Raw genomic sequence first — 15,722 nt, 5'->3', positions numbered from 1 at the left:
AGTTATTTCGGGTGGAGGGCTGCTTACTGAGTTTTGGCAAGCTGTTGAAGGCTGCATGGGTAGCCACACCCCTTGACAAGTACCTTGACCCTGGTTGCCATCTTAGGACTGAAAGTCCTGCCCCCTAACCCATGCCGTCTACCACCAGGAGTCCCTCCCTTTGCCCCCAGAAGTACTCCTTTCAGCAAGGGGTTTTGCCATCTTGGAACCAGAAAAATATCAAATTATATTCTAAAAAGTGAACATCTAAAACATTCATTAATTTGATTCAAAAATATTTTACGTTTTTGTGTAGTGTACATAGAGGTGATTGTACAGTAGCTTAAAATGAAGTCTTACGCTTGTATATTGTGGTTGCTATAGGTTTGTAGGGGCTGTGGGTATGTGGAGTGAGGGAGCAGGTGGGTATGTGTGTGGATACGTGGGGTGTGGGTTGGTATGGGGTATAGGGGAGAGTGGCTGGGATGTGTGAGGGGGTGTGGGTCTGCATGTATGGCAGTGCAAGGGGGTGTGTGGGTGAATGTGTATGGTGGGGTGGGCATGTAGGACTTGCTCTATGAACACACACACACTCTGCCCCTGCGCGCACGCACACGCGCGCACACACACACACACACACACACACACACACACACGTGCTGCCTGCACATGCACACACCTCCCATACCAGTGGGGCCTGTGCTCCCTGATCCAGCTGTGCAGCTGGGAGCCACATGGTGCTGGAGCAGGGCAGGGGCAGGAAGCACAGAAATGGCTGGGGGTGGGCAGGGCTGGGCTCCTGTCTCCTGCTGCCAGTTCCCCCTGGGTCTTTCTGCCCCTAGCTCCTGTTGTCTTTTACAGGCAGCCAGGAGCAGATAAATACGTTCTAAATTTTTTAGGGGTCCCAGGGGCTGGATAGAGTGGCCTGGTGAGCCTGATCCAGCTCGTGGGCTGTATTTTGCCCGCCCCTGCCCTAATGTATGTTTGGAAGAGCTGGAGGGGACACAGTATTGAATGTGATATGCGGTCATCTTTGTTGTCTGTTCTACTTTTCTTGGAGAGAATTCCCCAATTTGTGGCCTGACAGCTGCAAAACTTGAGTCTGTAATTTGCAGTAGTTTTCCCCTGGTCATGGAGAAGTTCATTATCCAGGACTGTTTGTTTATTTGTAGGTTGAGTGCATTGGGTTATGGTTATGAAGAAAGAGGCAGTTTTTCAAATGTCCCCAAAATCTCTGATGGGACTTAGGAATTTGGAGGGTAGGAACCCAGTTGCTGTTAGAAGCAGAGAAATCTGGATCAACCCGAGGCATGTTATCGGTAGTGATGCTCTTGGAAGTGAAGAGGAAGAGGGTTCTGTTCATGGAAGATCTCTGGATCTTCTCCAGGAGTCCAAACAGGCAGATTTGGTGATGAAAAGGCATCAGAAGGCTCCCTGTTTCAAGCTAGATCAGAGTAGCTGGAGAATAATTTGGATAACTGGTGAGGAGCTTCCCCTCTCATGGTTTTCTTAGGTTCACATTTGATTTTTTATTCCAGTGAGGGACCTTGTGAGATGGTTACGGACAACTGAAGTGTTGTGTCAAAGAAAAGCCATCTTTTCTCCTGCTCTGTACTGAGTCTTTCCTCTCCCATTTCCGTCTTCTTTTGTAAGACAGTGGTCTGATCCTAGAGCTTCTGGAGCTGGTCTTGGCTCCTTCTTGGCTTGGAAAAGGGATTTGAAGAATAAGCATCTCTAGAAGTGCTGGTAATTCTCTTTGTGTGCAAGAAAGTTTTCTGCCTGCGCTGAGTTCTCAGAGTATGTTTTACAGATCTGTACCCACTGATTCAACTTCCCCTTCCTCAGAGCCTTTTGCTGAGACTTCAACTTGAAGAGAACAACTGAGGGTAGTGAGGCCCCAGACATTTAAATAGCCTAATGAAAAAGTTTAGTTGTACATGAGGTGTGTGAGCTGGCCCCAAGAGCTACTGCTTTTAAATGGTTCCAGAACTCAGTGAATCAACATGTGCGCTCCCCAGGGTGTGGGTCCACAGGGGCAATAGATTCCAAGCCCTACCATTGCATGCTAGGCGCTTTCCTTGCTTTTGTTACTCACTGTGTTGACAGGGGTTATCATTGGTTTGGAAGTCTGCCTCCTCAGTTTCCCTTTGACATGTTTATATTTGATCCCTGAAAGGAAAATTCTTATTGGGAAAACGATGTATTTACTTTAATTGTTTACAGATTGCAATTTACTATGCACCTCACACACAACTGCTGCACATGATACCATATGCATCAAGTAAAACTCACCATGAGTTGTTATATTCAGGAAAGTGAAAAGAATGGAAACATTCAGAGGGGGAAAGATTGTGCAGTTGTAGAAAATGAACAGTGGCTATCTTAGCTGTACTGTTGTATCAGCATGAATGCAAAATAAGCAAGGATTGCATTTCACTGTGGATAAAATAGGAAATGTGATCCTTGGCAGTGTTTGGAAAATATGTGGAAATTATGGCTATAGCATTAAATGTCATTTACAACACATGTTCTTAATAAGAGAATGCAGCATTGATTGGTATGAAGGAGATGGAATTGTCGTAATGAAAACCCCATTTCTCTGTGCTCGAGTCTTTCCGAAGTCCTAATGAGCTAAATCACTGCCATTCGGAGACGGGGTTCCTCCTATGTCTAATGTGTGTTCCGATTTACTAATTGCCTGGCCCCATTCCTCCCTCAGAAGCCATGGAAGAGGGTTGTATTAGCTGTGCTATAAGGTTCTTTTTTAATTGAATGCACCTAGGGCTGAAGCATGACACGTTTTAAAAAAGGAGCAGCAAAAAGCCAAAAGCAGCATTGAATCCCAACTCAGGACTGTATTGCAAAAGGGACTGTGGGACAGTGGGTGGTCTTCTTCCTTTGAATTTCTAACTGTTTTCAGAGGGATTTCCCCATTTCACTCCTAGATTACACAGGGGCCTCCCTTCTTGCTCATGCTGCAGCTGACAGAGGGTTAAATAACTCTTTGGGGATGTGGTGAGCACAGCACAATGCAGGGAGAGTATGGCAGGACCCAGCATGAGAAGACACTGACTTGAAAAAAAAAAGATCGAATGGCTACAGTCCTCTGTGATATTAATTTCTGTTCCACTTTCTAGTCCTTCTGTTAGCTACTCTTTGTCTTACAAAGCTGATAATTAATATGCCTCCAACAGAACAAAGACTGGGATTCCCTTCCATTTTCTTATACCTATCTCCTTGTGCATTCATCCTATTTTCCCCCTGCAGTGTCCCTGCTTGGAAATCATGTGCTACTTTAGTTGCCTCTGTATGTCCTCCTACGGTCTGTTCTCTCTTGGAGAATCCTCAAGTTGCAGGATGTAATTATGATGCATAATTTCAAAATAGATATTTTAAGGCACAGTGCTGGATCTTATTAATTGCCCCTACATTCCAAAACATGTCTCATTTCATTTGTCTGCTATATGCATTCATAAAACGAATGAAGATCTAGTTGCAAAATAAAGTATATAATTCACAATGGCAGGAGGAATTCGTTATGAAATCATATTTGCAGACTCCAGGATTCCTTTTAAACAGTGCAGTAAGGATGGGAGGAGAATTATGCCAACATGTATACGATTTACTTGCAGTTTCTTTATATTAGATGTACACATCAAAATAGGTATGCCTAAAATTATCAGTAAAATATGAGGAACTTAGGAAGGAACTTTGTATTTATTAAATAAAAAAGCAACAAATGCCAGTCTGGAAGTTAAAAGTCAGTTTTACTTTAAATTAGTCTGATGAAGTGAGCTGTGGCTCATAAAAGTTTATGCAACTCTGATTCAGTTAGTCTATAAGGTAAGCCTCTACCCAGCTTTCTGCCTTAAATTAATTTGAACATCTGGGAATATGTGAATTCATTTTTTAACCCAGTGGCCTCCCACACTGTATCTCTAACACACCTTTCATCTCACTTGAAAACATGTTTGTTTGAAGGGCTGTTGACAAAGCAGGTTTCAATAAAAATTTCAGTAAGTCTTAAATCCATTAAATAAACTGTTTTATTAGTTTGCAGGTAGCAGCAAAAATTGAGAGCATGGCTCTCATTTTATACATATGGGTCTGTGTTGCTTGAATATGACGGTCATACGATGCTGGAACAACTGGAATGTAACCTACCTGCTAATCCCTTAGTTGTAGATATGCCAGTTGTATGCCAGACATGCCCAATGTCACAGTAGGATAACATTTAAATATTTAAAATCCTGCGGGTAGGATATTTTTCTAAATGACTGTTCTGAGGGTAGTTCATTAAGAACGTTCATTGAGGATAGAATTATTTCCTCATTTTTAGATTTGTTTTGGGCATAAACTAGCAGGGCAGAGTTAAAGTTGTTCATTAAATAATATGGTGATTGGATTATATTTATTACTTGCCTCTTGGCCCTTGTAATACAGACTTGATTTTTTTAAAAAGCCTGCTTATTTTTCAGGCTAGAGACAAGCATTGTTATTGCCTTAGAGAAGTCCTGAACATTGGCGTCTAGAACTTGACTATTTCCAGCTATGAAGTTCAGCTGTAATTGGCTGTACGGTGTGCAATCCTAAATTTCAGTGACATTATCTTCTCTCTCTTACTTGTTGTATCTTTTAATTAGCTGATCATAACTCTTCCAGGCCTCAGGCTGTGTGGCATTTAATGTCTCCTGACACAAAGAAAAACTGTTGAGAGATTTTTTTTCATTGTTAAATTTCTCCTCTGGGGGTTTGACATCTCATTTTACCCGTGCAAGATGCACAAATGGCTTCAGTTAGAAAATGGATTTCAGTTGCCAGTACATTTCAGCAAAATTGGTGAATAAGGTAATTGAATTTTGTGATGGCACAAGACCAAAACCATTGCTTTACCTCACCAGCCTGCGGGTGCCAGTTTTGCTGTGATCACAATGTGTTCTGAATGATCTATGCAGAAAAAACCCCCAGAATGAACAGAGAGAAGTTTATGGCTTTCCTGAGAGGCACTTTTCCAACTTAAAAATATAAACCCTGTGGTTTTCATGGTTTTGAACTGTAACCACAGACATTGAGAACTGGAAAAGATTTGATTTACGGTCACCCTGCTTTTATTGCCAGACTAAGGAAGTGGGTTTATTTTCTTAATTAAAAAAGTTAAATGCCTTTGAATTAGTGTTTAAAACAAAAGTTTTTTAACGTGAATTTAGTGCTTGATGAAAGTACCTGATGGGGGGCGGGTGGAGAAACCAGGTTGGTTGTACCTACACAAAGCAGGTGCAGAACACCGTTCTCCCCAAGGGCTTCACCAAGGTATTTCCATTTATGTCAGGGAGGACCTGTCCTTGTGGTCGGAGGTTCTGGGGTTGCCTGTCACTTCGCACTTCTTCGGAGCCCACAAAAAAGGATGCACCCCAGTTACAGTGATGTATATGTTTGAGAGAGGGGTGGTGAAGGGGAAGAGGGACGAAAGTGTGGATACCTATCCTTTGAGAATGGGATGAGTCCCAGGACACCAGTCCCAGGACAGTGACAGAGCATACAGGTGCTCATGGTACTGGACTCTGCTGCCCACTCGTCCCGTTGGATGCATGGCTTAGAGCAGGGGTGGGCAATTATTTTGGCTGGAGAACCACTTAATGCATTTTGGTGAGCTGTCCAGGGCCACACACATAAAGTCTTGCACAAGATACCATTTTAACAAATTATACATAAAAAACCAAATCATGTACTATACTATATTTTAAGTTTACTTCAGAAATAATGTTTGTCCTGATTTATGGTTGTTTTGCATAGTGAGTATAGAGGCAATTGCATAATAGTGGTGCAGAATAAAGTGTCTACTCTTGTATATTGTGTGTGGAATGGGAAGTGTGTGTGTGGGGTGGATATGGGTGTAGGGGGGGTAGAGAGGGGTGTGCATGTGTGTGTGGGCAACTGCCCATGCACTAGGGCCTGGGAGCCAGCTGGGGGTGAAGGGGAAGGGTAGGGGGTGTGTGCAGCAGAGCTCCCCTGGGTGGCGCATGTGCGGCCTGCCTCTCCCCTGCATCCGGCCTGTGGCTGCCCCAGCGGTGCTTCTTGGGACTGAGCCTCACCTTGCATCTACCCCACGTTCGCCTGCACTGCCTTGGCCCCAGCCAGCGCACGCAGCTTCCCAGTGGGGCTGGTGCCACAGCCACCTAGGTATTGCTAGTCTCCCTCTGCCTCCAGTGACTCTTCCTCCTCTGCCTGCCTCTGCAGGTAACAAGGGAGAGCCATAGGGATGTGTGCTGGGCAGCAGATGCCCAGCCAGGCGGGAGGAAGCTTAAGTTGGGTGGTCCTGTCCCAGCATGTGGGGCTCTAGCTTCAGCTTCTGGCTGCCCTTCTACCAACACTTAGCTGGCCGCTCCCATTCTAGAAGCATAGGACTGGAAGAGACGTCCTTGGTCCACAGATCCAGTTCCTGTCTCTAGTCATCTAATCATTTGGATACGTTTCTCAAGCCCTCCCTTAAAATGAATGAGATTTCTTTCCCCCCACTACTGGTGTTGGAATGCTGTAACAAAATATCACTTCCCTGATAGTTAAAAATCTTATTTCCAGCCTAAATTTTATTTTTTCCCTTGTTTTTATCACTTTTCTTTTTCTTAAATAACTCTACTCCCAGGTGTTTTTCTGATCACCACTATATATAAAGAGCATTCATATAATTTCTCAGCCTTTGATTTGCAAGGCTAAAGAAGCCAAGGTCTTTTAATCTCCCCTTGGAAGATAACCCCTCCATTTCCCTGATTATCCTAGTAACTGTTTTCTGCACCTGTCCTAGTCTGAATTCCTTTTCTGGTTAGAATGCACAGCATATCCCACATAGGATCTTAACAATGGTGTTAATGTTTTCCTATCTTTGCAGTATGTGTTTACCCCATGTATCCTAGGATTGCATTTGTCTTTCTGAAGGCCACATCACATCAGTGGCCCATAGTTGCTCTGTAATCAAGTAACACACCCAGGGCTTTCTCCTCATCAGTCATTTCTAACTGGGATCTCAGTTTATATTGGAAATTGTTTTGTTCCCTCAGTGTGTCCTTTCCTTTCCTTCTCGTGTCCTTGTGACAAGGTATTTAGCAGAACTTGCAGATTCTTTGGAAGCTGACATGGCCACTGCTGCTGTGGTCTCAAGTTTGCAACCGCTAGGCTGTCAATCGTGAGCCTTAGCACGTGTGCCACCCCAGCCCCCTCCCACAATGTGTGATGTTATAGTTCTGCTGGCATCGTACTTCTGTTGCTCTGCTCCTCACAGCCATCCAGTTCTTCCTGTATGATATCCCGAGTCCTCCTCGGTATCAACACTGCCTCCCAGCTTTAAGTCATAAATACACTTATGCAGCCTCCTTTTTTTTTCTTTTTTTCCCCACTCTCTGCATGTTGATTTCATGCTGCTGCTTCACTGTGCAGCAGAAGGGGTGGGGTAGCAGGATGGGCAAGCAACAGCAAAAATGATTTGGCTGTCTGGAACTGTGGCTTAGTGGAGGCCCTTGAAAGCCAGGAGGTGTAACTGCAGGGGACGTTATGTTTGGATTCTGCGGTCTGCTGGATGGAGCAAATCTGAAGTGTTACCTCTACAATGTGACACTTGCTGTTATCTCATCTACAGTCCTTTCATTTTCTTTTTGAAGTTGGTGTGCACTGAGATTGCATCATATCATTTACCCTGTATCTGGGGAGATGAGTAGATAGTCTAAAAAAGAGGTGGTGTCATGCAGAGGCTGGTGTAATGTAGAGACACAGTTTTCATGTCACAGTTCCACCTATGTATTGAAACACTAGTGAGGTTTTCTGTCAATTGTAGGAAGATTTAGGTAGGAAAAAAATCACCAAATAAATAATTTGTTTTGATAATGGGGATGTGGAATACTTTTGTCAAGTTTAACAGTTGGCTTTATGCAAACTGAACTGCTAGTTTCCTAACTGTTTGCTTTTTCTATATCATCCCAAATTGATCAATATATTCATGGTAGTTCTGATTTGCAATGAATTGTTAAATGCTCTGGGTTAAATTCTGCCCTTTCATATGTGTGCACAACCCTGGAAGTCATTGAGGGGGTGGGGGGAAGTATGTTTATTTGCACACTAAATTTGGCTATCTGTTGTTATTTCTTGAGAAATATAATTTTATTCTGGTTGAGGTTTTTTTTTTCTTAATTGTTTTTAAAGATGGAGCTAGGGAGTGCTTCCAGCTTTCCAAAAGACCTAGAGATGATCTAACATATTACATAACCAGTTGTAAATGTGCCTGCTTCAGGCTGTTTGTGTTATCTTAGAAGGAACTCCACACTGGGAATACTAGTAGAGGTGAAACAGTGCTGTTGGTTCTATGTGCAGTATATTGGCTACTTACAGTATTTTATAAATATCATATTTTACTATATAGCCAGATTGAGGCAAAGCCTCTAGCTCAAATTACTATCCTGTGGTTGAAATTGTATGCTAAGATAGTCTCCCTTCATCTTGAGTTCAGTTATCCAAGATTTATAGCATCCCAAGGGTGATTCAATTGAAGGCGTCTCTCTTTCAACTTATTTAATTTTTATTCTTCTACATGAAAGGGCACTTAATGTAAAAACAGTGCTGTTTATGAATCCACAATCAAATTATACTTAAGGATAGCTCTGAAACTTTAAATTGAACTAGCTAGGTACAGTACTAGACACTAATAAAAGATTTTCCTTTAGCCTGCGCTAATGAATGCAAAAATTAGTGAGTGCATTCTTGTGAAGCAAACAGAGATACTGAGAATTTGATTGTTTTTAAATTAAATACACCTAAATGTTGACTATTCAGGAAGTGTTCGCTCCAAGTGGTTTGATAAATAATATGGAAGCGTTTCAAATACTTAAAAACTCTGCATTTATAGCAATTCTTTTTAATAAAGAAAGCTTGAAATGTGACTGTGATTATTATTAATTTGTTCTGTGATATGCCCATCCTGTTGTTTTGTGTTGCATTTTTGTGTTGCATATTGTCATCTCTTATCCTCTCAGTAAATGGTGCTTTGCCAGAAATATGTAAACGCTGGGCGGGCGGACTCCGCATGAGAACTGTAATAACACAAACCAGTGAAGCTGGAGCACAGTGCCCAGGCAATTATTGCCAGCTGACAGAATCTCTCCTACAGTTAGCAAGCAAATGAAGGGTGGTTTCCAAATGAATTCGTCTACTTGTGTCTCTTGTCTGAATGCTGGGATGATGTCAAAGCCATTTGAGTGAGCTTTTACTGATTGTCCTTTCTAAACCATGCAACCAACTAACTCTTTTAAGGGCATTTTGTTGTTTAAAAAAATGGATGGATCAGTCTAGTGCTATTTGCTGCACGACTGTTAACATCGTATAGTTGCAAATATATCCAGAGAGCTTTTAAGCATTCAAGTGCAAGGGGGTGGGTGTATTTAGTTAAAGCTATGCATGGGTGATATCTCTTGTTTAGTTAGGGTTCCAGAGTGAGGGATTTTAGCACTTTAATCCTGACTGACAGTTGGAGGGGTTGGTGGTTTCAAACACTGTGGCATGGAGTGGCTGATTCTTCTTCTGCATAACAATGTACCAGTGTGTCTAGGCCGCCTGTACAAAGGCAATAAATCTGTTTTGTTTTGTTTTCCTCCCCCTTCTCTCTCTCTTTCTTTCTCTCTTCCCCCCCTTCTCCCTTTCCCTCCAGGCCAGGACCCACTCCTATTGCTGAAAACCCTTCAGTCTCTCTGGACAAAGAAAGAGATGAAGAAGGTAAGGCTGTATAGTGAACCTTCCCTTCACACTGCAGCTAATAACTGTATGCAGAGCATGTCCAGCCTCAGAGCACTTGGGTCAGACCTGCAATTCTTCATGAATGCTTTCAGTTACAATACATAGGGGAAGGATCTACACATTTGCAGTTGAAGGGGAAATAAAAGGCAGCCCTTTCCAATGTGCCAGAGTTATGGGAGATGCATAAAAAGGCTGCAGAACACAGGGCCTGAGTTTAAAAAAATTGAAGCTCAGCTGTTCTTCTAAACAATTTTTTGTCCATTAAATATGTAGAATGAGTAAACTGAAGATTTAAGATCCTGTCTCTTCTTTATACTTGACAAAGGAGTGTTGAAATCACCCAAGAAGTTGCCCTTTGCTAAGTGGAATGATACTTAGACCTGCATATTTTATGCCTTTTTGCCCCCTGCCCCCCCCCCCTTTTTTGGTAGCTCTTCAGAGCACTTTGGTCTGTGCAGTTATTGATATATTTTTAAATGGCCCTATGATTCTGTGGTTCTATGTATTTATTTTTTACAGGAATGAACTACACATCATGAACATTTCGGAACTTGAAAACAACCCAAAAGCAAGCCATGATTGTTCCCCATGCTTAACTATCCCTGTTACCTAGGCAGGTTGATAGCAGACTTGTTTTTCTGAAAGACTGGGAAACTTGGAGCATACTATAGTCATCCTGATTTACTGACTGCACTCATGACGGTGCCCAAAGAATTGTAGTGTACGTGCTACATTCTAGCTGTATAAAATCTTCAGTCATCATACATGGCTGGTGCGCTTCAGACTTTCCGCTACTTCTGGCTTGGGGTCCCCAGCCTGAACAATTGAACAACTGGAGAGGCGACATTAAAGAAATACCTTTCTGAGTAGTCAGTTACTGACAGACTAGAGCTCAGCATTTATGAAGCCTCAGGCGATCTATCAAATTGTGCTAGAGCAAGAGGAAAACATTAATTGTTAGGTTTTGAGGACAGCTTATTCCACCAAAACAATAGGGGAAAATAATCATCCAGATGTATGTGCTGTGTAAATTGGAATTAGGGTGGGTTGTAAACCAAAATGTTATGAAGAAAACCCCAAAGCCTCCCATCAGAGTGTCTTAGGCAGACTATACCACAGGATTTTTTTTTTTTTGTGGAAAAGGAAGAAACTTAAGGATCTCCATGACTCAGCCAGGTTCCTGCATATCTGTCATTGCATCACCCCAGCAATGTCTGTGAATTCAGATGGCTTGTTATGAACCCATCCTGATTAAAGGGTAAAAGACCCCTTACAACGATAAATGGTCATTGTGCACAGTATATTGATTTGCATTGCTGCAGGCAAGCCTAGCCTCATAGACCCCCACCACTCACTGCTCTTCTGCATATATTTCTGTACGCATGCAAGGGAACTGCTTCTCTGTGAGACTGGAAGATCAGCCCTTGAACCAGTGGGAAAATCATTAGCATATATGAGGAGGGCACTTTCAGAGGCAGGGAAGCAGAGCACTGACAGCTGATTATGAGACTCTGACATGGGGAAAGTAAACTTGATGTCCTCATTGATGTATGATACACACTTCCCTTTTGCAGTTGTTAGTGTGTTGTTGACATGCAGTTGGAATAATCCATCTTTTGGAGACATTTCCTGCCTCCAGATGTGTAGTGTGCTCCCCTTTCCATGTGAAGGTAAAATTAAATAGAAAAAGACCCTATTTGAGGGCAAAAGAAGCCATACATTTGTAACTCATCTCCCCATCTGGTTATACCATATTCCAAGCTGAAAGAACATGTGGCAGTATCACTGTTTCAGATATAGTGATTTGACACAAAGTGACCCTTATGCTTAGTTTTGAAGTAAATGCACTGATTTCAGTTACTCCTGCAGTAAAATTTAAAATGAAACTAGTTCACCTTCTGTTTAGTATACAGTGGCCTGGGGTAACTTTCCAATGTAATTCCTATTAATGCTAAAGAGCAGTAATTACTTCCGTTTGCCTCCTTTACCTCACTGGCCCATGCACATTGTAGAAGAAGTAGATTTTTATGTTTGCCTGGGACCCCAGTTCAGCAACATAGTTTTAAAAATTCAGGGATTTTATTTGTACGAGTGATATCAGTTTAATTCAGGGCAGTGATCAGCAGCATTCTCTTTTCCCCTCTTTTTTTCTCTTCTACGTGTAATCTGAATATCAGCAAAAACTACCCTAACCATGTGATCTGCAAGACTAGAATACTGTCCCAAAGAGGGTGGTCGAAGCTCTGATGCGTGAAACATTGATGCATCAGCAGTAAATATATTCTGGGGAGGAACTTTCTGATCAGCGTATGCCATTTATCACAGCCACAGATCACTAGGGACTTTAGAAACTTTTCCCACTGCTTAGAAAATCTAAGTGATCCCTAATCAAAATTTGATCTAGATACATTGCCACTGCTGCCCTTGCCACTTTTACAACCGTTCTGAGGTATTTGTGTATGAAAGGGGGCTTGCGCTCTCGCAAGGCTATTGTCTGCTGTAGCCGATACTGCCAAAAGCCCAGATTCTGACTCTGGCTGAAGGAGAAGCAGAGCTTTATGGAGAATGCTCTTGTTCAGACTCAAATGAGCTGAAGTGGGGCTTTGGAAAAAGAAACCGTTTATGCACAGTGCAGCTTAGTTGGCTACTTGTTTTGTTTTCCTTTGGCTGTTGTGTCAGATATTTGTGGTTGAAGAAAAAAGTCTGTTCCACTACAGCCCATCTTCTTCTTCGGTTGAATCTTGCAGCTAGGTTAAAATCCTGTGTTTGACATCATGATCTCTTGCCAAAGGGGAAAGTACTTAGGGAGGGGGGATGGAAACTCCTGTCTAAATGCAAATCTTTGTTAATCAACAGCTTTGTTCATGTTGAAATTGATAATCCAGTAAAAGAGATATTTATTGGTTTGTGCATCAATTTAGATTTATATTTTTGGTGATAAATTTCAAGGGTTTCCCAACACGAAAGGGGAATATGGAGAATTCTGGCTAATGATTAAAAAAAATAAACCCACTGGCAAATTTTCTTTACATGTCCCTTTGTTTTCCATGTCATTCTTCACTCTCTCTTTTGTATTGTTTTCGTTGGAAGCTACAACCGGGACCATCATACAGTAAATTACTAATGCTGGCTGCAAGCAAGAATGAGCATCTCTTTGGATTTGTTTCTTAGCCAGAAAAAGGAGAGAGAGCGAGCAGCTGCTGTTAGTGAATTCTCCTCTTCTGTCTCTGCCCTTCCCTCGTTTTACACCAGTACATGTACCATGTGGTGAAGGGTCCTGTGTGTGGGTACTGAAGGATGCCACTTCTTCACCCTGCCAACCCTCTGAGCTCCTTGGAAACTATCTGTAATGTAAACATTATAAAGATATTGCTCGGTACTGCTAATTTATCACTTCTACCAGATGGATAGTAAGTAGCCTATTAACATTCACAAAGTGAGCATTCAATTCCTTCCTCCTTCTAAACAGATCACCCCAGAATTCCTTAGATTTACAGCATGGATTTTTTTCCATGTTCAAAGTTTTTGATGACATGTACATTGTCAACTCTAAAATGGTAATGGGTAGCCGACACCAAATACCTTTCCATTCTTTATAGCTTTGGAAAAAGGGAAATTTGTTTTACAAAAAGGCAGCCTGAGGTTTTTTGGAATCTGATATTACGTGTTTTATTCCTTTATTTGAAATCCTTAGGAGTTCAGTGTCCTCACATTATCTAGGGTAGTGTAGAGTATGGCATATTTGTGGTTGATTTGGTTAGGAGACAAATCTGGAAAGTTGTGGTGCGGGAATAAGCAGCTGAGCATCATCCATGTCCTTAAGTGCAGGTATGTTGGAAAAGCAGGTATCAGAGCTCATAAATCTTCCTGTCTTCACCATCTCCACTTCTGTGATTAAATACACACACACACATACACACACTTTTTTTATATATATCCTAAGTCTCTTTGTCTCTTGCAGAACAACAATTCTGTCTTTATGGGATAATTAGTGTGGACAATTGCTGTTTTTCCCATTGGGTTTGAGGTGCAGTGGGCCATGAAGGAATCTGTAATGACATGAAAAGTCACTGAAGGTGCCGATGGTGGTTGAATAGCGACAGTTACCTCTCTGAATAGATTAAATAATAAAAAAACTTTGTGTTCAGCTGGGAGAAGGGAGGATTCACTAATCTTTTTGTACATGACAATGTGTTTTTTGTGTCTCAGCAGCTCAAGGAAGAAACCAGGCGGGGCTTTGCAGGTCTGGAAGACCCATTGGCAGGGCTCTTGGACATGCTGGAGAGCAGCAGTGATTGGAAGGGGAAAGGGCACTCCCTTGGGTATTACATCACCAATGAGTTGCAGCTTTGGATAAAGGAGCATCCCGCTGTTCAGCAGGTTAGAGAGAGAAAGTGACTGAGCCTGGAGAAAAGAGAGATGGATTGATGTAGCGTTTAATGTCCCTGAACTGCCCCCTTTTCATTTTATTCCTGTTCCTTTCCCCTAGTGCTGCCTATAATCACAATGTGACCTGCTGTTGGGATTCATACTGAGGCACTCAGCTCCAGTGATGCCATCCTGAAAGTGAAATGTTGCCAAGAGCAGTGGTGCTAAAATACCTTCCTATGTCTTTCTCTCTAAGCCGAGATTTCCATCTCCTCAGCTGAAGCTGCTTTGATGGAACATGGCTCATTCAACCTTTCCCTTGGCTGAAAGCCTTTCTGCTGGAACTGATGTTTCAGCTGACAACAGGAACCCAATCACAGTAGTTTATGCTATGCACATGAACTATTCCAGTTTGCAAATAGAAGACAGTTGCTATAAAACTATTTAATTTGCCAGATGGGTGGGTGCTTCTGTCATCCAGAATGTACAGACCGGTAATGATATGGTTCTGAATTATCAAATGATAAGCTTGAAGTTATGGGGTCCTCAGATTGAGTGCTGTTCCATTCTCCATGTCCACTTTTCTTCTGAGGTTTTCCCAAGGAATGTTATTTGTTACCTCTGAGGTTTTGGCTTCTTTTATCTTTGTGTCTGCATTTGGGAGTTCTGCTGTCTTTTTCAGAGCCATGAAGATATATTTTACTGCCTCTGCAGTTTGTTGTAGGAGAATTAATGCAGGACAGGAATTGTCCAAATTATTGTGTCACTGGATTCTGGCATTAGCCTTTTGCTCCAATACCACTCCATGTTTCTAGAATTTTCTGCTAGGAATTGGAGGTGTCAGTGTTGCAAATTTAAACGAGAGGGGATATTTCCCCATGCTTATATTTTGATTTTTGCTCAGGCCCATTTGGCTCACCAAGGGCTACTTCAGAGACAATTTGATAGTTTTAAATTTGGTTGCTGTGAAGTAATGTATGTGTTATAGGGCACGCTGTCTCAATTTCTGTGGGAACTCCATGGGAACATTGGAGAACCAAGGAATTAGCTTGTTTGCTGTTTTAAAAAACTACATTTTGGACTGCCATTGAATAGTTGCTGTCTTTACTAAACCTGTGCTTGACTATTTTAGATTGGCTTGAAGTTGAAGAAGCTCCAGGCCCGAGTGTTCAGAATACTAGTCCAGTGCCAGCCTAATCTCATTGATCCACTTATCAACATTTATCAGCTCCTTACAGCAGACCGGAGCTATCTGCTTGGACATGTCAGTCATCTTTACTACAATGGCAAGTACAAAGAGGTGGGTCCTGTCTTTTTGGCTTGATTTACACATCCGCAGCCCTAATTTTGCATATATCTCTGGACCAGCTTGTTCTGTTTCAGTTTACAGTTCTGCCACTTGGAGTGGTGTAACTGAACATGACCTAGTGCTTGGGTAGGTTTGGACTTGGTTTTCAATGGGAATATGCCATAATTTACATTTTCAAATGAAAATAAGGCAAGACTTTTGTTTTTCCTTAAAGGGAGACGCTTCATTTTAAAGCAGCCTATCTTCATAAAACTAAGAATTAAAAATATATGTCCCATTTGGTGTTACAACA

At 42.0% G+C, this 15,722-nt stretch overlaps 1 protein-coding gene across 10 annotated transcripts in view; it reads left to right on the top strand.

The window, feature by feature from the left end:
- Window positions 1–15,722, top strand: part of EXD3 (exonuclease 3'-5' domain containing 3) — a 446,340-nt gene that overhangs the window by 127,228 nt on the left and 303,390 nt on the right. For 9 of the 10 annotated variants that reach the window (XM_090022475.1, XM_090022476.1, XM_090022470.1 and 6 more), the window contains 3 exons: window positions 9,668–9,732; window positions 13,963–14,133; window positions 15,254–15,421. In XM_090022475.1, coding sequence (XP_089878601.1) covers window positions 9,668–9,732; window positions 13,963–14,133; window positions 15,254–15,421 — 404 coding nt within the window. The remainder of the gene's footprint in view (window positions 1–9,667; window positions 9,733–13,962; window positions 14,134–15,253; window positions 15,422–15,722) is intronic. The other variant, XM_090022469.1, reaches the window with a different exon arrangement.

Source organism: Crocodylus siamensis, chromosome 11 (assembly GCF_052110815.1).
Source record: "Crocodylus siamensis isolate JL-2025a chromosome 11, ASM5211081v1, whole genome shotgun sequence".
Classification (NCBI taxonomy): domain Eukaryota; kingdom Metazoa; phylum Chordata; order Crocodylia; family Crocodylidae; genus Crocodylus; species Crocodylus siamensis.
The sequence above is the reverse complement of the archived record's forward strand: the minus strand, read 5'-3'. Positions and strand labels throughout refer to the sequence as shown.